At 50.3% G+C, this 23,782-nt stretch overlaps 1 protein-coding gene across 4 annotated transcripts in view; it reads right to left on the reverse strand.

The window, feature by feature from the left end:
• Window positions 1-19,638, reverse strand: part of LASP1 (LIM and SH3 protein 1) — a 56,358-nt gene extending 36,720 nt beyond the window's left edge. For 3 of the 4 annotated variants that reach the window (XM_024100835.3, XM_005301836.5, XM_065577624.1), the window contains exons 1-2: window positions 19,465-19,625; window positions 10,789-10,883 (exon numbers count right to left, since the gene is read on the reverse strand). In XM_024100835.3, coding sequence (XP_023956603.2) covers window positions 10,789-10,883; window positions 19,465-19,533 — 164 coding nt within the window. In that variant the 5' untranslated portion in view covers window positions 19,534-19,625. Of the gene's footprint in view, window positions 1-10,788; window positions 10,884-19,464 lie in introns of all 4 variants that reach the window. The other variant, XM_005301835.4, reaches the window with a different exon arrangement.
• Between the last annotated feature and the right edge of the window lie 4,144 nt (window positions 19,639-23,782).

Here is a 23,782-nt window from a genome sequence, read left to right on the forward strand (position 1 = left end):
TGTCAGGTTTACTGGCAACTCATGAACCAGAGAAGATGTGGCTGGGTTTTTTTCAGACCCAGGACTGGCAGTTTGCAACACCCGAGTTCAAATCAAACTTCCTCTCACCAAGGCAAAAGATTTGTGGTCTGTCCCTTTTTCAGGCCAGACCTGCCCTTTAAGACCAATGTATAAATCAGGGAGCAGTCTCCCAAAAGGTGGAAACTTGAGTCTTGCCACCCAAGATTCTCAAAAGGTATTTAGGCACTTAACTCATTGGAATAGATGGGAGTTACACGCCTAAATGCCTTTTAGTATTGGGCTGTCCAAGCTGAGAAGTGACAGTGTTAAGACTGTTCCTACCATCATGGCCTCTACTAGACTAGAACATTGTATTAAAGACTAGTTCTAACATGACTTGTCCATATAGCAAAGCTGTTAGAACTAGTGGCTGGAATGGGATTTAAACACCAGCATGGCTGGTGCCTTGGACAGATCTGAACAGCAAGGAGGGTTGTGGGTAGGGTGACCAGATGTCCTGATTTTATAGGGACAGTCCTGATTTTTGGGTCTCTCTTATATGGTCTCTTATTACCCCCCACCCCCTGTCCTGATTTTCCCACACTTGCAGTCTGATCACCCCAGCTGTGGGGTTTAGTTCCCCCACTATCCACAAACAACTAACGCCCCAGCCTGCAATGCTGCATGCCGGCTCTCCAAGGGTACCAATCACCTTTTCACAGCTGTATTACAGCTTCAGTAAGAGTTAAACAAAGGAAGTAATAGACTGGATTTTTGGCAAAGCAGAAAGACACATCCGCCCTTTCCAAGAGCTTTCCAGAGCTGCTAATTCTTGGGAACAAAAAGCTTTATTTTTGAAGACACCTCCTCCCCGCTGCAGAGGGCCTGCGGGCCTCTAGCTGCACCAGGAGCGGCTGCTTTGGGGAAGGGACATCGGTTCCTCAAAAGCATTCTAGGGAGACGCTGCGGAGGTGGCTACACCACCTCTGCAGGAGTACAGCAGAGCAGCCGCCATTTGCAGCCTGCCTAAGGAACTGGATTAAAATTAGGTAGTTGAGACAGGCAGCTAGGAAGTTGTGAGAGTGAAGCCTCATTCAATGGGTCTCACTAAGAGCCCCACCTTTTACCTCCCATCACCCCCCCACCCTTGGGAATTAGGACCATGGCACTAGGAGGGGGTATTCTGCAGCAGACGTTCTCCACTAACTGCTGCAGGGAGTGTGCCTCTGTTGGAGGGAATGAATCCCCCCCTCCTTCATGAGTGGCAGCTCCAGCAATGTTAAGGCTGGAACCGGATTCTGCCTTACACACGTCAAGTGAAAGTGAGGGTTTTCTAGGCTACTCAGACTGGTTCCTGCCCTTAGGAAAAATCAATCAATCAAGGGACTTTCCACTGGGGTGGGAGCAGACAATGTGCTGGCACCACACCACAGGAGTCCCAGCCTGTGGAGCTCCTGATGCATTTAGGGGCTACCTGGCCCTTCGTCTCCTGGCCAAAGGGCACAAGCCTCCCCATCAGGCAGGAGTGACACTGCTCTGCCAGCTCTGTAGCTAGTACAGCTCAGACCCCTTTTAGAGGAGGATGTACTCCAGAATTCTGGAAAAAGGAAAGGTAGCGCGGGTGAACGGTCAGCTCTCGTCTCCATGGCTTCCAGGCAGGCCTTTAACAAACTAAGCCAAGGAAAACTGCCGGCAAGAAGGGGCTTCACCACCTCAGTCTCACCCCACTCCCCTTTCATCATTTGGCTGGGGATATCAAGCTGCGCACACCCAGTTGTCCCCACACAGCTCAGGCTGTTGGCATCTCCCTGAGTGAATGGGTGGACCAGAGCCAAGAGTGATGGGCCCCTCCACCACCAGCAAGCCTCTGAGGTTACTTATGGGAACAAAACGGGAGCGGCAAAGAAGTTGGATTTTTCCAGGAGTTGTTTTGGCATCAAGGGAGGACAAGGTGGTTAGGCAAGATCTAGAAAGTCAATACACTCTTATGCTCCCCCGTCTCAGCAAGGTCCAGGGGAAGGGATGGGCAGACCGCAAGAGGAGGAGTTCCTTGTAACCACTCGCAACTGCCAGGTCTCCTGCACTTGGTTCCACCACGGACATGCTGTGTGGCCTTGGGAGAGAGTTGCCACTGTGTTTCAGTTTCCCCTGGCCCAAGAAAGTAGAGGGAAGGTAGAGACCTCACAAGGTTTGTGTCCGTGTTCGAGGGCTTTGGGAAAAGGTGCCTGATCAGCAAAGCCTAGACTGTGAGCTCCTTGCCGACAGGAGAAAGGCTGCTGCTCAGAGCATCCCATAGTACTGTACTAACAAGCTAGTGCAGCCAAGCCAGCTCACGCTTCCCCATTTTAAAAAAAGGGTTTGTGACTGAGGGTAAGTGAAACCTGTCCCTCAATCTTGGCTATGCTTTAGTCTTGTTCACACAGCTGCCTTCTCAAACTGCCACCATGCTCCTAGCTGAGCCAATGGTCCAGAGACATATGGGCCCAGTGCCCTCACGTTACCAGCCTGGGAGCTCTCTCCCTGCGGAGGAAGGCTGCCTAACTTCTCCACCCCCACCTCATTTTGCTAGAGCAAGTGCATATGGCTCCCCCTCCCAAGGGCACCAACTTTGTTATGAGAGACTTTCCCTCTGAGTCAGCAGCAACCTGTTAGGCCATAATCTCTTGGGAAAGGCCACCATAGGGTCAAGACTGTTGGCAGTCTTGCCCCACCGGAGCCAGGGAGCGACGTGGGTTGCTTAGCACCCTGAAGACATGCTGGGCTTCCCAGTGCTGCTTTATTGCATTTCAACAATGTCCTTTAGATAGTGTCAGGCTGCATCAGTGACTCAGGTGATTAGATGCCCCATGAAAGAGACAAATAGATCTGCTAGGGGAGGTTATTGAGTAGAAGACAGAACAAGGGCCTCTGAGAACCACCACTGTTATGTCAGTCAAGATCCCATGTCAACTCCACTTCAGCTTTCAAGTTTCTTCCCACAGAGATGGGAAAGCCCCCACTAATTATGCAGGGAGGTTAAGTGCATTGATGCTAGGGAGGACAAGCAAGAGGCAAAGAGCCAATCCTCCGTGGCACCCACTGTGCAGAGAATTAATGGGTCTGGCAGCTAAGGCCAGTAGCTTTATCTGTGAGAAGTCTGTGGCTCCATTGAGAGCAATTCCCCGACTTTCTATAAAGCCAACCCCAGAAGCTCCTAACCACTAATTCAGCCCACAGATTCCTTTAGAAGAGCCTCCGACTGCCACCTCTCCCCTCCATCCTGAAGCTACTACATCAGAAAATCCCCACCCTGAGCTTTTGCTGCAAGAGGAGGAGGGGAAATCTATTCTTGTTCGTATCCTTCCAGTACTCTGCCACCTCATCACACACAGAGCCAGGTGTGTTGGGGTCCTTTCCCCACAACAGCAAATGGAAGTGCCAGCTCCCATTTGCAAGGAGACAGAGAGCATTTGTTCCGAGCCACGTGGCTATGCAAAGCTGCGTACATGACTACAGAGAGACAGTTACTCTGATCCAGGAACTCGGCAAAAAGGCATCGCATAAACACCTGGACTCTGTCCCAGCCGCACAATTCCTCCCTGCTTCCCTACCCCCAGCTTGGAAGGGTCACTTTCGTGTAATATGCTGCTACCAGATGGAGTGATTAGGAGTGCCAAGAACAAAGATTGTTGGCTTGTTTTGAAACTCAAAGCAGTTCTGCTTTTGCCCGCCACTTACTAACTTTTTCCAAGAGGGAAGTTGGCCCAAGAGGTAACAGCCAGTTCGCTCTGAACGGAAAGAAAATTACCAAATTTGAGGTTTTTTGAGAGGGAATCTCAGTCAAGTCTTTGCAGTTGTTCCCTGGAATCCAAGAAAGGATCAGCAATAAGGACACTGGTCAATTGCTTGATGCAGTGTTATTGTGGTCCTGGGGTACTTGCCTAGGTGGATTGCTGGGGAATCCTAAGCAACCGCTGGTTCTGTGCATTGTGCAGCAAGGATAGCTTGATTCTGCAGTGAAGTGACAAGGTTTCAGTATCCCACCCTAACCTGGAAGAGCCAGGAGAGGTACTACCCAGGGTAGCCCCACTTTCTTCTTTGCAAAGGGTTGGAGCCCCAAAGAAACATGGAGATCAGGCAAGCGCAGCAGGAGTGACAGCTCTCCATAACACCTTGCGCTGCATACCAAGTGCACACATCCTGAGTGCCTTGTGGGTGAGAAATAGCTTGTTTGGTGTGGTATGGGGGGAGGGGATGGGAGGCCAGGACCAGAATAAGTACAGCAGTCCAGTGCTAGGCTTTCCTTTGAGTGCTCAGCACAGGAAGGCACTCGGCACTTTGAAGGAGGACTGCGGTGAAGGTGAACAGAAGCGGTGTCAGCGACAGAGCCATCTCCCCTGTGCAAGCTCAAACAAAGGATGCTGCCCTTTTAAGAAGGCTGGTCTGCAGAGAGATCGGCTGCATCCTCTTCCCCCTGGGGGGAAATTGCCGAGTAACTAGGCCATTAACTTCCTGCCAGCTATTCCACAGCATCCAAGAAATGAAAACAGCCAGCTCGGTGGGGTGTGTACCAGGCAGAGACAGACAACCCCTCTGATTAGCCACATTCAGGCAGGCAGATTCTACCCTGGTGGATGCAGGTTTGCATTGGGCCTCTGGCCAGGTCGGATGTAAAGAAGATTGCTTAGCCCGTTATACCAGGGTAAGCGCACATTTGCACCACCAACTTCAACCAAGACCAGGCCCTGGCCTAGTATCTTTTGTAGAGTTAAGACACTCTTCCCACCCTCAGAGGGAGTGTCTTGCCGTGGCTGGAATGGTGTTGTCAGAGGAAGGAACTCCATCTTTCCCTGGACGGTGACACAGACACCAGCAAAGGGAAACAAACAGTGGATTCTAATATTTATGCAACATCAGTGTAGGATCACATGCACCCAGGGATGGAGGTCAATGGTTGGACTGCCAAAAAAATTACCAACCCCTCCTTACCATGTTGCAGCAAGCAGTGCTGTACAGGAACTCCAGGGAGGGGATGTGGATTCTTCAGTCTACTTTACACGGTTAAATATACACATCTGAGACCTCAAACAAGCTTTAAAGCAGCAGCTCTTTAGAGGTTTGACCAGAGAAGTCAGTTCCACTGCTGGGAGCAGAGGGAATTTAAGAGGCTCAAGGAGGAGAACTGCAGCCAATACAGTGGCCCCAGCAGAATACCCATCATGGCAGATTTAAGCAGGGCCTTATGCTGCAATGACACCAAGCCTATGAACTGGGAATATGTACATTAAGTAGGAGCTACCTGAAATTGCTAGGTCTTCTGCACAGAGCTTTGGGATGTGCTGGGATAAGATGCTACTGTCACTGCAGAGGCCATCCAAATTCAGGCCTTGGTTGCTAAGGACAGCAGGAACCGCAGAGCCTAGTGTCCAAGTCCCAGCTCTGCAGAGTTCTGCTACCCACCTTATATGGGCCAAATAGCTGACTGCACTCAGTCCAATAGTGCCACTGGCTCCCAATTTATTTCAGGAGTAGGGGTAACACTTCTCACTGGTTTGAAGCTACCACCCAGAATCTTGCTTCGATCTTCCTGAAAGACTGGATTTACCCTGCTTACCTGAACAGGCTTAGACCCGTGGCATATATTCAGCCTTGTTGACAAAAGCCTTCTCTGCAGCTCTTGCTATCCAGAAAAGCATTTCTGGATCTTGCTTCAAAAATTACAGCTGAAACCAGCCCCCCCACATCCCACCCAGCCTAGGCCTCTTCCATTTTTGTTGCAGTATTTAAATCTACAGAGCTTTTTGGCACCCAATTTGCATGAGACACTATAGAGTAACATAGGATCGGCCAAACCTGCCAACAATGAGCAGCTTGTGTCAGTTGCTCTAGTACTTTGCATCAGAAGTCAATGGAGAAAGATTTAAAAAGGAAGTTTTACCCCCCCCCCCCACACACACACACACACCCCACACTCTAATGTGCTGGGAAAATAAAACAAGTGGAAACAAGCCTCTATCGCTGGGGGAAGGGGGGAGGGGGAAGAGTCAGAGGGCAGAGTTAAACAGCCAAGCTTTCTTGGAAGGCTGCGTACAGATTTATTACAGGACAATGTCCGATAGCAAGGAGAAAGCCCAGCCTTCTTCCTACTGCTTTCTTGAAGATGGAGGCTTAGGGGCTGGCAAGAGGCCAGCCCAGAGACAGAGACATGCCTATGTTAAGGCGTGCTTGGAAAACAGCAGCCTCTCCTTGCCGGTATAAAGGTTGCTTTTCTTCCTTTTGGAAAATCTAGAGCCGCAAAGGGAACAGCTTATCATTGGTGGAGGCTGTTTAGAAAGGGTGGGCCCCATCTGGGCTCTCCCAGTGCCAGAGACAGGGTCATATGGAGGCAAAGCTCACCTTCCCTGGCCACGCCCAGCTCCTCCCCAGAGCACCCTGAGAGAGCCACGTGGCTCCGAGCTAAAGGGACATTAAAGGGAGAAAGTGAAAGCAGGAAACCAAACAGCTGAATGAAATGTAAGACTAAGATGTAAATGGCTGGAGCCCAGATTCTGTGGCAATTGGTGCCCTAGACACGGGCTGCTTCGGTCATCTCTCTGTTACACCTCTACCCAGATACAATGCTGTCCTCAGGAGGGGGTCTTACCGCATTATAGGTGAAACTGCGTTATACTGAACTTGCTTTGATCCGCTGGAGCGTGCAGCCCTGTCTCCCCGGAGCACTGTTTTACTGCGTTATATCTGAATTTGTGTTATATCGGGTCACGTTATATCAGGGTAGAGGTGTACTTAGGTCTTGCATTACCATTGTATCCAGTCACCTCAATCCTTATGCATTGATCCTCAACACCCTAGTGAGGTACAGAAGGGCTATGAACCCCATTTTACAGATGACTGGAAGCAGAGATTAAGTGACCTGATCAAAGACATCTGTGGTGGAGCAGAGAATTAAACCCCAGTCTGACTAGTGCAGATCCCCATTACCCCAATAAATAAGGTGGACATTATGACAGGTGAGGGGCACCAGCCTCAGAGTTGAAGGCCAGAGTCTGGAAGAGGATAGATTCTGCAAGTTACCAAGTCAGTCATTACATGCTGTCCCCACATGTCATGCTGCCTAGGCTTTGGCAACCCAGAACAGCCCTGGGGCAAACCTCAGGGCATTTAAAGCAACCAGGAGTTCAGGTGTTTACAGGAATCTCTTGGGTCGAGATGAAACAGCTGTCTGATGTGGGGCTCCCAAATGGAACCTGGCCATACAGGACAAAAACAAAGGTTCTTTGAGCTTGAAGTAAAAGATTTAGGACAGTTAATTGCTTTGTTCAAGTCTCTGCATCCATCCCTGATGGTCTCTGGAGAAGAGGCAGCTTTCTGTTCATCTCCTCAGGTCACTAAAGGGTTAAGATAGCAACTCCGCATCACAGGGAACTCAGTTTCTCAACCCCTTCTGCTCAAGAGAGGGTTGCGCACACTCCTTGGAATCTCAGGAATTTCCCACTATTATCCCCACTTCCCTTTCACCAAAGGCGGGGCAAGAGGACTTTTGCTCCAAGCAGAAGGAAGGGCCCAGAGAAGCACTCCGGGTGCAGGCTCTGGTTCTCACCTTCCATTCCCCGCCCCCCTCCCCCCCCCTCCCCCCCAAAAAAAGAAGTATCACGTCAGGAGACAGAATGGCTTCCATGTGTTTAAGACGAGGATATCAGCCTTGCAAGATCAGAGTTAACCCTTGACAACAGCATTTACCTTTTGAGGTTTGGCTATTGGCTAGACCCATGTTTGTTGGTCTTTGACTCATGCACATAGGGATGCCCAGAAGGGAGACCCTTATCTGAGCTGATCAACCATCAAGAGCAGAGCTAGGTCTCTTCCTAGCCACAGGACTACTTCAAAGAGTTCTGGGAGTCCATGAAATCAGTGGCAAGATGACCACACACCAGGCCTCTAGACCCCCAGGGTCAGGGGAGGGCTCAGCTCTAGAAGTGGAGACTATTCGATCTTTGATCTGAAGGAAGGAACTACTCATTGCTTTGAGGTCTTGTAAAAAAGGCTTACAGGTTCCTGCATCTTGTACTGTAATGTGCTGGAAAGCGCCCAGCTCTTCCCAATGCTGCACTGACACCAAATAAGTGGGGGAGGTCCTACCCAGTTTTCTTTTGTAGCTTCTCTGAAGTGTCCCTGCCCATGAAAGAGACCTGGCAACAGACTGGGGGAGGTTGCTCATTGGAGACACAGCAAGCACACAACCCTTGAATCCAAGTCAACATCCATTTCTACACCAGTTTAGGCATAAGCCTAGATCATCTTTCTGCCGTTTGGAACGGGCTTGTCAAAACGTAGCTCTTTAGAGCAGCCAGCCAGGATCTCATTATATGAGCATCCAGCTTCTCTAGCCAGAGACAAGATGTTTGGGATGAAACTCAATGCTGAGATCCAGCAGGCATGTCTACTGCTGAACACATCCTGTCCTGTGTGCCTGTGACAGCCTAGAGCCTTCCAGCTTACCAGCAAGGTCTCCAACTCACAGCTGGATCACTGATGTGGCCTATGTTAAAATCCCAGATTTGATGGCATTGAACAGCCAACATCCAGGGCTGGCAATAAATATTCCTTTCTTTGGCCTGCAGAAACTAAACATATTGGTGCTACAGAAGTTTCCTGTTCTGCCTACACGTTCGAGCCAGAAGTGGAAGGTGCCAGGACATGACCCGTGCATAGTCAGAGAGAGTTAAGTAGCAAGTGACTCATTTCCTCACCTCACTGTAGCAATGCATCTCAGATAATCAGAGCCTATAGAGATTACGCTCAACATGCCTGGGAACCAGGAACTGCAGTGGTCCACTCCTACCTAGTTCTGACACCAACACCTGTGGCCTTGAGCAAGTCACTTAACCTCTGGCTGTTGCCAACACTTTTGGCAAAGATTTTCTTCATTGCTACAGTCCACGGGGTTGTCAGTAGTGGGGAGGGGGGGAGCACTATGTGAGAGGAGCAATAGCAGCAGGAAGTTTTTGCCAGCACCTGGTGTAGCAAGGCCTGCACCTCAGTTCTACCTTAACCCCATTTGATAGCTCGGGGGGGGTGGGGGGGGAGAATACCCACTTTATAATCAGGATTAAAGTATTTGGTAAATGGAACAGGCTATACAAATTCTAAGCAGTATTATCTTAACAGCTCTTAGAAAGAGAATTACTTGATATATGTAAAGCAGCAATGAAAAATCCTAGTACAAGCTGCTTTATAGTCATTAGACAGACATGTCAAATTAACCGTCATAAATTCCTACCTATGAATTCAATGGGAGTAAGATTGGGCCAATGATGCAGGGGCCGGCTGTATATGGCTATCACTATAACCTTAGAAGTTAACTGATTTCTCTCTATTCATTTAGCTTTTGCACATTGAAACCAGAATGATCAGGCTTGCGTGCACCAGTTTCACTCTCCCCTGCAGAGATTTAAAAGTCCAAGACAAAGGGAGATGGAGGATTATGAACAGGAAAAGGGGTTTACAGTAGAACTTTAAATAGGGTTTCGCAAAAGGGTTCACTTTGTTTTGATCCAAAAGATTTATCACTTGTAAGATACAGTGCAGATTAAGCACCGAGAGTGTTAATGCTTGCTCATGTTCCATTATGAAGCATCCTGTACTCAAGTCCTCTCAAGAGGAAGAGGACACTCCCGGGCTACTGAATTAAGTGGCATGACTACAGGAAGAGGAATGGAAAGTCCCTTTTGACAACAGAAGGATTGAGAATAGGCAGTGATGACCAATCAGAAAGCTAACTTTGTGCCAATCCAGAAGTGACAGTGAACTGAATGGCCTCAGATTGGGGGGGTGGAACTTGTGTATTTGAAGAAAGTCCTGGTAGTAGAAACTCATTTTAAGCATCTTTCTTGTGAAAGCACATACAGTCAGAGCTGTGCTCTGCTTTCAAGTACCTCTCTGCTCTCACTCCTTTATATCCTCACTGCCCCTTTCATCTCTCCCAGGGACTTTCAGTCCCTGTTATCACAGTATCTGAGCACCTCACTCCGGTGTGCTTATGACAACATCCTTGTTAAGTAGGGCAGTGCCATTTTCCTCCTCATTTTACAGATAGGCAAATTAAGTGACTTGCCAAAGGTAACAGGAAGCCTATGGCAGTGCAGGGAACTGAAACAGGATCTTGAGAGAGCCTAACCAGCAACCCAGCCACTGGACCATCCTTATTCTTTGCATATAAAGGAGTTATTTCGCACCCCCCGCCCCTACGCTCAGCATGGTCCAGACTCCTTCCCTGAAGGCATTTTGCAAACGCCCACAGATCACCATAATGCATCCTTGTGATACATGGGCGAGGGTTCAAACACATTCCCCCCCAAGTTAGAGCTATCCTGTTCAGAGGTCTTGACTTGGCATTTAAGTCAGAGGGGATGTTTGCTTTCCTGTCTGGAGTGCCCCACTGTGGTACAGACGATACTCTAACTGGTCTCGAGTTGTGCGGCTTTGTTTAGAACTTTGAGATGGGACTGGTCTCTAACCCTCACCTCCCCCCCTCAAATAAGAGCGGGGGCCTCAAGAATGGCTTTTGGTGCAAGCGTTGTGGGAGCAATGGGGAAGCAAATTCCAGCATCAAGAGACCTTAGCCAAGAATGTCCCCTGCATCCGCCGGCATCAGCTTGAACTTCCTGGCAGCTGGGAAGTGTCTAAGCAAAGTTCAAGGTAGCCAGAAACCAAGTCCTACAAAGTTTGGCAGAGCCAGCACAGCCCCTGAAGGACACTTCCAGCATGGCACTCTCAAAGGAGTTATTAGAATGAGGAGCAGAGACTTACGCATTGCAATACGGCTTCTTCTCATAGCCCTTGTAGTTTTTCATGTTTAGGGTCATCTTGCAGGTCTCGCAGTGGAAACATGCTTTATGCCAGAACTGCAAATAGACAGACAAGAGAACAGTTAACGTGAGACCTTCGCAATTCTAACAACACATGATGCCGCTCCTCAGAAAGGATGTTCCTCAGAGCAGCAGGTCCGAGCCTCTTTTCTGGAACTCAATGGCTCCTTCAGCTGACACAGGATCCTTCTGAGAGACTTTTCAAGGAAGAGATTAGATCAAGTGTTCCTACCAGCCTAGGACCCTGGGTTCACGTCAGGGAGACCAGGCATCTTTACATACTAACAGGAAGGGGGAAAAAAGAGCTATGGTTTTTAGTATTGTGGTAGCACAGTATGAAATAGTCCCTAACCATGCAGAGTTTACAATACAAATACACAAGACAAAGCAGGAGGCTATAATTTACAGGCAGCGTGAACAATGGTTTCCAAGCTCCATGTTCGTGCCATCTTTAATTTTGTGCCAAGGGGGGCTGTTACTGGGAGGGAGTTTGCTAATCAGAGAGACAAAAGGAAGAAGGCACATTAATGGGAGGGGAGAAAGGAAAGAAAGCAGGGGAAAGGGAGCATGAAGGGAGCGAGGCTGAAGTGAAGCAAGTGAGGGAGGGAAAAAGCGAACAGATTGTCTGGAAGAACAAAAAAAGGAGTGCTAAAGATATAAACTCTGCAGCCCAAAGGTCCCTGCTCCTGGTGCTTGCCTCTGCTCCCACTGGCTAGAGGTATGGATGCCCCCCCTTGCAGCAAGTTTCTTCCCTAAGCTCATATGGTTGGGCAGAGGCAGAGCTACTTGAAACCTGGCAGGGGAACCCTTGCCCCCCTTGGGGGCACCTGGGATCAGCTCCCCTCTTCCCCTCCCCATGGCACAGCTGCACCTGCTACAGTTGCTTTTCTCTGCTCCTACAAGCAGAGTTTGAGTGGCCCCCCAGAAAAAAAAAAAAAAAAAAAAAAAAAGACAGTTCTACTTTCATACCATGGGGAAGCTTTGAACTGGGAAGAGAGAGGTAGTAGCTGAATGGAACTTCAGCCTGACAAGGCAGCATTTAGCTAGGCTGAAATCCAGTAGTGAGGCATCTTTGTCTTTCCCCACTTTTATGGGCACCCCATAAGGATACCCCATTTCCCCCACCCAGCAAGAGGCCTGTACTCCAAACATATACAGAGCAGAATGCCAGTCCCAGTTGCTCCCTTACAGACCCCAAATGCACATACTTGCACTTAAATGGAGGCCAGAAAAGACATTCCTTGAAATCCAGTCCATGACCCACTTTTCTAATATGCCAACATTACAGGTTATGACATTCAGTGAACACGCATCTACCCTGCCGAAGCATCTCCGAGATGCTAAGGCAGAAGGAAATATTTGCACTCAGAATCTGACTGACGGGACAAGCCTCCCTAAGCTGTAAGGAGTCCTGACAACGTTCTACCAACTGTACAGAAACACAATCCAGACCTTCCCTGTGGTAACCTTGAAACCAACACCTAGACCAGGGGTGGCCAACCTGTGGCTCCGGAACCACATGCGGCTCTTCAGAAGTTAATATGCAGCTCCTTGCATGGAGGCCAACTCTGGGGCCGGAGCTACAGGCGCAAACTTTTCAATGTGCCGGGGTGCTCACTGCTCAACCCCCAGCTCTGCCCCAGGTCCTGACCCCACTCCACCCCTTCCCCCAAGGCTCCTGCCCCTTCCCCCCTAGAGCCTCCTGCATGCCATGAAACAGGTGATTGTGGTGGGCAGGAGGCACAGGGAGGGAGGGGGAGGTGCTGATCGGTGGGGCTGCTGGCAGGCAGGAGGTACTGGGGGCGGGAGTGGGGGAGCTGATAGGGGACTAGACGTACATTGTCAAAGAGCCACAGTAATATTGGTAAATTCTGGCTCCTTCTCAGGCTGGCCACCCCTGACCTAGGCTCCCAGAAAACATCTACAGCTACTAAGTGTAGAAGTTACATGAAGGGGTGCTGCAGAAGAAACCCTCCAGGCCCAGACGCTCTGTTCATGCAGTCCCCAGAGGCTTCTCAGTTAGGGCATGGGAATAAAGCCTCCCCACCGGAGCAGAGCCCACCCATGCCAGCACGAGTTTCATCTGGTGTCAGATCACCTTCCTTCTCCACACCCAGAGAAATTCAAATCATCATGAGGGCTTAAGGCTAGAGACTTGCAAACCTAGGGGAATAACATGGTTTAAGACTAGAGATAAACATAAGAACACAAGAATGGCCGTACTGGGTCAGACCAAAGGTCCATCTAGCCCAGTATCCGGTCTACCGACAGTGGCCAATGCCAGGTGCCCCAGAGGGAGTGAACCTAACAGGTAACGATCAAGTGATCTCTCTCCTGCCATCCATCCCCACCCTCTGACAAATAGAGGCTAGGGACACCATTCCTTACCCATCCTGGCTAATAGCCATTAATGGACTTAACCTGCATGAATGTATCTAGTTCTCTTTTAAACCCTGTTATAGTCCTAACCTTCACAAGCTCCTCAGGCAAGGAGTTCCACAGGTTGACTGTGTGCTGTGTGAAGAACTACTTCCTTTTATTTGTTTTAAACCTGCCGCCCATTAATTTGGTGGCCCCTAATTCTTCTATTATGGGAACAAGTAAATAACTTCTCCTTATTTACTTTCTCCACATCACTCATGATTTTATAGACCTCTATCGCATCCCCCCTCAGTCTCCTCTTTTCCAAGCTGAAACAAGCCATGAAAGTCCCCCTTGAGGCTGCATTTCTACAGCCCCTGTCATGCTAAGGAGTGACTGCTAGCTGCATAGCAAAGCTCCCAACCCTGGATAAAAATCCCCAAGCTCTGGGGGGCCAGCTGCTGAATTTGCTACTCTGTTGGGGTGCCCCCAGTAAGCTTCAGAACTCTCCCTGCACCCCTTCTCTTCCACCCCCCTCCCCCCCACACAGAGGTTCAACACAACTGGTGAAACATTTTGGAGATAAAACATGTGTAGACAAGGGCCAAGACGGAGCCTGCGCTACCTGCCCGTGGATACCACACCCAGGTGTATAAACACAGCCGCAGCCCAGCAAAAGAGAGGGTATGACTCAGCAGGAGCAGAGGGCGGCTGGCTCATTTCAGTTGCTCAGGGCAACATATTTGTCCGTTCCTTGTGTGTCCCCACATGATCATTCTTCCACAATAGGCAGGCGTCTGTTCACCTAGGTAGTGGAAGGGGACTTCCTTTACAGGCCAGATTTTTTTCAGGCAACTTTGGCTCCGTGCCCTTGGCAATGGTATTGTCCCACTTCAACTAGCCTTGTTCTTCCCACACATCCACTATGGGTTTCTCTCTTTAACCCTCCCAGAACTTCAGCCTTGTGGAGGAAGAGGAAGGGCATGAATGGTCCAGTGGTCAGGGTGCAACACTTGGACAATTGGGGTTAATTCCCTGCCATCAGGCCTCCTGTGTGACCTTGAAGTAGTGACTTAAGGGCAGAGTTAAAGGCATTTAGCATTCGGCACCTAGGTACTTTTGAAAACCCCCCTCTGCATACCTTTAAGGCTCTAGCCCTTGGTCTCTGCTCCCCACCTGTACCATGGGGAAAAAAAAACACAGACCTACTTGACAGGGGTGTTGCTTGGCTTCTCAAACTTTTGTGGCACAATCTCGGAGGTATTTATGATTCCCCTTTAGCCCAGTACCAGAGTGCCGCATGTCTTCAGAGCCAAGCTGGCAGATAACATCACTTAAACAGAGCCTCCTCTCAGAGGAATGCCCAGCCTTCAGCAGCCAGAGGGGATTGAGAACTCCTTCCTAGCTCGCATGGTTTGGGGAGATCACCCAGCCAGCCTTCCACAACAGGCATCAGCTGTATCTAAACAGATGCAGAGGAGCTGGGCTTGGGCAGTATTCTCCCAGCCAGAGCGCACTGGATGCGCCTCCTCACATCAAACAGATTGCAACACAGTTTTGTTTACCCGGCCACTGCTGCAATAATCCACTGCAGGAAGAGAGACTAAAACAATCCAAAGAGCTTACACTAGCATGGGAAGAGAGCAACCCCACACTGGTCACCTATGCCAGGCATACATTATCGACCCCTCATCCTCTAGCCCAGGGGTTGGCAACCTTTCAGCAGTGGTGTGCCGAGTCTTCATTTATTCACTCTAATTTAACGTTTTGCATGCCAGTCATACATTTTAATGGTTTTAGAAGGTCTCTTTCTAGGTCTATAATATAGAACGAAACTATTGTATGTAAAGTAAATAAGGTTTTTTAAATGTTTAAGAAGCTTCATTTAAAATTAAGTTAAAATTCGGAGCCCACCAGACCGGTGGCCAGGACACGGGCAGTATAAGTGCCACTGAAAATCAGCTCACGTGCTGCCTTCGGCATGCATGCCATAGGTTGCCTATCCCTGCTCTAGCCAAACAGGCCAGGGGATTCCCACAAAGCAGCCATATTCCTGTGCAATCCTCCAACTCCCCCACTCCTCACCCCTAGGAGCGGATTCTAGCTACTGCTGCATTGTCCAGCTCACTCCACAGCCAGCCTGATGTTTGGTAAGAAGTCTAGCCTGCTAGGACAGGTCCCAAGCAGGCTGTGCCTGCATCCTAAAGAAGAGGGCGACTGCAATTTGCTACTTCTCAAACGGTTAGGGCATGGCTACACTCGCACTCCAAAGCGCTCCCGCGGCAGCGCTTTGGAGTGCGAGTGTGGTCGCGGCTCCACCTCCCCGAGGGGATTAGCTTACAGCGCTGGGAGCACGGCTTGTGGGACTGTTTACACCCGTGTTTTTTCACACCCCTGAGCGAGAAAGTTGCAGCGCCGTAAAGGGCCAGTGCAGCCATACTCTTAGTAAGTTGTGCTTGTTGCCCAGGCCACACTTGTACATCTGAAGTATCTACTCCTCAAGTCAATTACAGTTAGTGGCAAAAAGATCTCAGCTGCGCTGAGGGAAGCTTAGCATCACAGGTATCACCACTGGCCCTTACGCGACTAAAGCCTCAAGTAATGCGTTAATATACCGCCGCGAAACTATTTCGGCAACACCACACGCTACTTCAGTCAGCCGGTTTGAAATATTCTGAACTCAGAGCGCAGACAGGTTCTTGGTCTGCTTTTTTAATCCCTTAAAATGAAATCTAAAAAAAGTCAGAACCATGAAGTCACCTGACACCAGCTTTTTCGTGGGTTTATTAACTTAGCAATTAGAGCCACAACCGCTAGACCAGACACCACTTGCTCCAGTTATGAGACACACACAGGACATAGATCATTTCCACAACGGATGTCACAGCCTCCTCACACGACATTTTATCTGGAGAGCTGATAGGAGTCCATGAAGAAGGGGGCGGGGAAAATATGCCACAACTGCCACACACAATATATACTCCCTGAAGCCTCAACTGATTGTCACCTAGAGAATTTTGACTCACTGTTACCTTGTCAATACCAGTAAAGCCCTGATCCAAACAGAATAGTTCCCCCCGCCCCCACCGGCTGAGCCCTGAGTGCTTAGATTCTCACTTCTCCAATTTTCACAATGCAGATTTAGAGACACAAATTGCTTTTTTCCTCATTTCCTTGGAGCTGCCAGGTATGGCTCAGAATTGGAGTGCTTAGTACAGCGGAGGTGCAGAATCCATTCTACTAAAGCACCTACATTTTGAGCATAAGAACGGCCATACTGGGTCAGACCAAAGGTCCATCAAGCCCAGTATCCTGTCCTCTGACAGTGGCCAATGGCAGATACCCCAGCAGGTTATCATCCAGTGTTCCTGTTGCCCATTCCCAGCTTCTGGCAAACAGAGGCTAGGGACACCATTCCTGCCCATCCTGGCTAATAGATTCATGGAGGATAGGTCCATCAATGGCTATCTAGCTCCCTTTTGAACCCAGTTATAGTCTTGGACTTCACAACATCCTCTGGCAAACAGTTCCACTGTTTGACAGTGCATTGCATGAAAAAAATACTTGTGTGTTTTAAACCTGCTACCTATTCATTTCATTTGGTGGCCCCTTGTTCTTGTATTATGAGACGGAGTAAATAACACTTCCTTATTTATTTTCCTCTATACCACTCATGATTTTATAAACCTCTATCATATCCCCCCTTAGTTGCCTCTTTTCCAAGCTGAAAAGTCCCAGTCTTATTAATCTCTCCTCATATGGAAGCTGTTCCATACCCCCAATTATTTTTGTTGCCCTTTTCTGAACCTTTTCCTATATATTTTGAGATGGGGCAACCACATCAGCATGCAGTATTCAAGGTGTGGGTGTACCATGGATTTATATAGAGGTAATATGATTTTTTTCTGTCTTATTATCTACCCCTTTGACGATTCCCAACATTCTGTTCGCTTTGACTGCCACTGCACATTGAGTGGATGATTTCAGAGAACTATCCGCATCGACTCCAAGATCTTCTTGAGCAGTAACAGCTAATTTAGACCCCATCATTGTATGTGTATAGTTGGGATGATGTTTTCCAATGTGAATTACTTTGCATTTATCAACATGAAATTTCATCTGCCATTTTGTTACCCAGTTTTGTGAGATCAGGATGCAGGAGAAAAGAATCAAGGTGCACTGGCATGGCTCTTGGTGAAACCTAATGGCCCTTTCCTACATGCCTTTGCTCCCCAGAAGCCCCTCAGCCTTCATCTTTGGTTCAGTTCCAGCAGCAGCACTAAAGCAAGCACCTGGCTGTGCTCAGACTTTCTGCCCCCGTCACTCAGACCTGCTCAGCGTAGAGTTAAACTAGGTGGACATTCAGACACAGGATTTCCAAAAAAGGTGAGTGGGTGAGGTTTGTAGCAGATGACCGCTTACATCAGGCCAGCCATTGAGGGGCAGCATTAAAGGATCACCATAGATACTGCTAGAACACCCTACATCAAGGTCAGCATCAGTTGTGCTGGCATGGGAATTTTCAATTGCCAGCTCAGAGGAAATTGTTGTCAACTGAGCTAAAACAGCACCCACGGATGCAGGATGCACAGTAGAAGTAGGAATGAAAAATCCTTCTAGTTACAACTCACACAGGCACCGTTGCTCTGCCTGCATTGCATATTTAAGTCCAATAAGGACTCTAGAAAACACAGCCACTACACAATCAAGACCCAATACAATGGGGTTTGGGCCACAGGCGTTCTTTAGGTCAGCTTTAAAAGAATGATTCATGAAATAGGAAGAAAGCAACATCATGTGTTAAAAATGTGAGCAACAGGGTCCATTGTGACTCAGGAATGTTGTAGCTAAAACATCTGCATTCTCCAAGCTGCTCCTTTAGTCCCTAAACTGGTCATCCCAGAACCCTACAGGGGTGGTGGGGGGAGTGGAAAAGAGGGTGGAGAAACCCACAGCAGCACACGATCGTTTATCCACAAAAAGGGGACCCATTAGAGCTGATGGAAGACTTTTCTGGGCCAGTGACAAACCAACAGATTCCAATAACTAGACGACCCTTTGAGTTCTCAATGGAGAATCAACAGTATTAGCGCTTTACCGAGCTCTCCAGCCCTGGTATAACACACACAGAATCCAGTCACCACTAGTATCAGTTGTGATTATTTATTTAATAAAAAGAGGAATTTGCCCTTTTAAAAAAGCCTATGAAACTGACATTAAAAGACAAGGTATTCAGATACTACTGGTGATGAAGCCGTGCAAGAATCTATATAGAATATATTTAAATCTGGAGCAGAACAGAAATATGAATTGGAACCGAAAAGTGAAAAACCCATCTAACTTAAAACAGATGAGGGGCTCTCAACTTCAAGGGGGAAGCATTAACTGTTTCTTTCCATTTTATCTGTTTGGACACCCAGCTGCACTCCTAACACAGGAAGAAGAAAAAAAAAAGCAGAAAAACCAGAACAGTGACTACCGTTTCCTTTGCTACTTGCCTTGATGTTCAGAAAGGACTTTCTTAAATTATGAAAAAGCAGTATCTGGACATTACAGTCTACTGGCCTTTGCTTTTTTTAAGCAGGCTCTTAGGAGAGCCTAATGAACTAAGTTGGTCTAATTCAGTGTGTCATTTCCAGACCAACTCTTCTGACCTTCAAACATTCTTGCAAGAATTTGCCTGGAAAGAAGTCAGATTCAGTAAATCCCTGTGCCAGATTCAGCCATTCTGCAGTTTGGTTTGGTTTTTACAGAGAAGCGAGGAAGATGTTTTTGTATCCAGCTATGAACTTGTTCTTCCAAGAAGGGAAGAGATCTGGGCTGGAATCAGACTTTTTTTTTTTTTTAATTCAAGCGACACCCACAGACTCGGCAGAAAGTTGAGCACAATCTCCCATGCCCTAAAGCGAAAGGGGAAGGTTGTATCCCGGGGCGTGTATTAGCAGCTAGGGTGGGGGGAGGGAAGAGAAGATAAGGGGCCTGCAACTGTGACACACACACTACTGAAGTGCATCATCTTCTGCACCCCCTCCCCCCAATCCCCCTTCCCCAAACCCTCCTCCTTCCTCCCCAATCCCCCTTCCCCTCCCCACTCCCCTTCCCCAAACCCTCCTTCTCCCCCACCCCCCTGCATTCAGCCCACCCCCCAAAAAGCCTAGAGCCCCCTCCAACTCACCCCCTGCCCCCCGGACGCCCCAAAGACCGAGCACCCTCACAAAGCCCCCCCCAGCAGGGCCCCCCCCCCGCGGCTCCTCACCTTGTCCAGGCAGTTCACCTTCTCGGTGGGGTAGACGATCTTGCCGCAGCGGGCGCAGTTGGGGTTCATGGCCGGGCTCCGTCCGTCGCTCGCTCCCCGGGCGGCTGCAGCGGGCTCTGGCCTCCGCCTCCGCCGCGGCGCCCCTAATAAACACGGGGAGGGGCCGCGGGGGCGCGCTCGGGGGAGGGGCCGGGCCGGGAGCGCGCGGAGGGGACTGGGCGGCCGCGGGGGCGCGCCGTAGCGCAGGGGGGGTGGGGGGCGCTGCAGGCACACGCGACTCCTCCCCCTCATACACACACCCACACACACACACACACACACAACTCTCCGAGTCCACTCAGCCCCCGCATAGACACCGGGCACACTCACCCACACCCCTCCACACTCATACACAAACACCCACACACACACATACTGACACACACCCACACACACACACACACACACACACACAACTCTCCGAGTCCACTCAGCCCCTGCATAGACACCGGGCACACTCACCCACACCCCTCCACACTCATACACAAACACCTCCACACACACACATACTGACACACACACACACACAACTCTCTGAGTCCACTCAGCCCCCGCATAGACACCGGGCACACTCACCCACACCCCTCCACACTCATACACAAACACCTCCACACACACATACTGACTCACACACACACAGAGCTCTCCGAGTCCACTCAGCCCCCACATAGACACTGGGCACACTCACCCACACCCCTCCACACTCACACACAAACACCTCCACACACACACACTCACACACACAGCTCTCCGAGTCCACTCAGCCCCTGCATAGACTCCGGGCACACTCATCCACACACCTCCACACTCATATACACCCCCTCATACACAAACACCTCCACACACACACATACTCACACACACACACACACACAGCTCTCCGAGTCCACTCAGCCCCCGCATAGACACTGGGCACACTCACCCACACCCGTCCACACTCATACACAAACACCTCCACATACACACATACTGACACACACACACACAGCTCTCCGAGTCCACTCAGCCCCCACATAGACACTGGGCACACTCACCCACACCCCTCCACACTCATACACAAACACCTCCACACACACACATACTGACACACACACACACAGAGCTCTCCGAGTCCACTCAGCCCCCACTTAGACACCGGGCACACTCATCCACACACCTCCACACTCATATACACCCCCTCATACACAAACACCTCCACACACACACATACTGACACACACACACACACAGCTCTCCGAGTCCACTCAGCCCCTGCATAGACACCAAGCACACTCACCCACACACCTCCACGCTGCCACACTCAAATATACACTCCCACCACACATCTCCACACAGACACACTCACACACACACACACATCTCCACACAGACACACCCGGCATGCACACACCACACATCTCCACACTGTCACACTCACATGCACACCACACCCACACTGCCACAGTCATATACACAACCCCACCATACATCTCCACACAGACACACTCATACACACCACACATCTACACACACACAGACACATCTCCACACAGTCACACTCATATGCACCGGACACACTCACCCCCACCACTCATCTATTCACACGAGCCCCCCATAGTCACACTCATACCCCCCACCTCTACATAGAAACAACAAATCTCCACATACCGTCCCACTCCCACCTCATTCCCCATCCAAACACACCCCCCACACATGTACACATGCAGCCAGACACAAAACCTCACACACTGGACACCTCTTCACCCAGTCCCACTCACATAGGCATCTCCACATATTCACACACACACATACACACACACACACACACTCCAGAATCACACGCACCCAACACACTATCTCCACATACAGACATAGAATCATAGATTCTTCTTCGAGTGCTTGCTCATATCCATTCCATTAGGTGTGTGCGCGCCGCGTGCACGATCGTCGGAAGATTTTTACCCTAGCAACACCGGCGGGTCGGCTGTGGAGCCCCCTAGAGTGGCGCCTTCATGGCGCTGAATATATACCCCAGCCGACCCGGCGCCCCCTCAGTTCCTTCTTACCGCCCCTGACGGTCGTTGGAACTGTGGAGCGCTGCTTAGCTGTTCTCCACTCTCCCTAGCTTACTTCATTATTCGTAGTTATAGTTATAGTTATAGTCCTAGTGTTGTAGTTTTAAAAGTTGTCTAGTTGTTTTAATAGTTCAGGGGATTAAGGGGGTCGTCTCCCCCTTTCTCCCCCGGCCGCGGGGCCGGGCTCATGCCCAACGCTCCCGGCTTCAAGCTGTGCGCCTCCTGCGCTAAGCCTATGCCCACGAGCGACCCGCACGACTCCTGTCTGAAGTGCCTGGGAGAGTCCCATCAAACAGATAAGTGCAAGATCTGTAAGGCCTTCAGACCAAGGACCAAGAAGGAGCGGGACTTTCGGCTCCGGCAACTCCTGATGGAGGCGGCACTTACTCCGGACGCTCCATCCACAAGTCAAGCCCCGGCACCTTGCGCCTCGGTGCGCAGTGCCCCGGCGGCACCGGCCATGACGACCACGCGAGTGGCGTCAGATGAGCCTTCCCGGCACCGGACCTCGTCGGCACCGCAAGCACGGCAAGTGCCTCGGCGCCGGTCATTATCCCCAGGGCATAAGAAAGCCCATAAGACGGGGACTTCCGTGCCGAAGACGCTGGCTCCCCCAGTGCCGGGGGTAGAGCCGCGTACGCCGGTGGAGCACCGGAAACAGGTGCCTCCAGCACCGTCGACTCCGGCGCCGAGGCCGTTGAGTCCGGTGCAGACGGCGTCTCCACCGAGGCCGGCGGTGATACAGTGCCTCCCGTCGACGCCAGAGACCTTCGCGGCGGCGAGAGACAAGACGGTTACTCACCGTTGTAACTGTTGTTCTTCGAGATGTGTTGCTCATATCCATTCCATTAGGTGTGTGCGCGCCGCGTGCACGATCGTCGGAAGATTTTTACCCTAGCAACACCGGCGGGTCGGCTGTGGAGCCCCCTAGAGTGGCGCCTTCATGGCGCTGAATATATACCCCAGCCGACCCGGCGCCCCCTCAGTTCCTTCTTGCCGGCTACTCCGACAGTGGGGACGGAGGGCGGGTTTGGAATGGATATGAGCAACACATCTCGAAGAACAACAGTTACAACGGTGAGTAACCGTCTTTTCTTCTTCGAGTGCTTGCTCATATCCATTCCATTAGGTGACTCCCAAGCCCAACTTAGGTGGTGGGGTCGGAGTGAGACATTGCTGTGTGCAAAACCGCTGATCCAAAGGCAGCATCGTCCCTGGACTGCTGCACTAGTGCATAGTGTTCTGTAAACGTGTGGACTGACGACCAAACCGCAGCTCTACAAATGTCCTGGATCGGAACTTGCGCCAGGAAAGCCGCCGAGGAAGCTTGTGCCCTCGTGGAGTGAGCGGTGAGGTGGGGTGCTGAGACACCTGCCAGGTCGTAGCAAGTCCGGATGCAAGACGTAATCCAGGAGGATAGGCGTTGTGATGAGACCGGTGAGCCTTTCATTCGGTCGGCCACTGCAACGAAGAGTTGCGTCGTCTTTCTAAAGGGCCTTGTGCGGTCAATATAGAAGGCCAGGGCCCTGCGTACGTCCAGAGAATGCAAACGTTGATCCTGGCGAGAAGCATGTGGTTTAGGGTGAAAGACCGGGAGAAATATATCCTGGTTGATATGAAATGGAGAAACCACCTTAGGGAGAAAGGCAGGATGTGGACGAAGCTGCACTTTATCCTTATGGAAAACTGTGTAAGGGGGCTCGGATGTAAGCGCCCTGAGTTCAGAAACGCGCCTTGCTGAGGTGATGGCTACGAGGAAGGCTGTCTTCCAGGATAGGTACAGAAGTGAACAGGTGGCCAGTGGCTCGAATGGAGGACCTGTGAGCTTGGAGAGAACCAGGTTGAGGTCCCACGTCGGAACGGGCTGACGTTGTTGTGGGTACATCCGGTCTAAGCCCTTGAGGAATCTAACGACCATCGGGTTAGAGAATACCGAGGACGCGAGTTCCCCTGGATGGAAGGCCGATATAGCGGCCAGGTGAACTCTAATTGAAGATATCGCCAACCCCTGCTGTTTTAGGGAGAGGAGATATTCCAAAATAAGAGGAATAGGTGCGTGCAATGGGGACGTGGCTCGTTGCTCGCACCAACAGGAGAACCGCTTCCACTTGGCCAAGTATGTGGTCCGTGTTGAAGGCTTCCTACTGCTCAGCAGAATCTGTTGGACAGAGTGTGAACACTGTTGCTCTGCCTGGGTGAACCATGGAGCAGCCACGCCGTGAGGT

The sequence above is a fragment of the Chrysemys picta genome, chromosome 24 (genome assembly GCF_011386835.1).
Source record: "Chrysemys picta bellii isolate R12L10 chromosome 24, ASM1138683v2, whole genome shotgun sequence".
NCBI classification, from domain to species: Eukaryota; Metazoa; Chordata; order Testudines; family Emydidae; genus Chrysemys; species Chrysemys picta.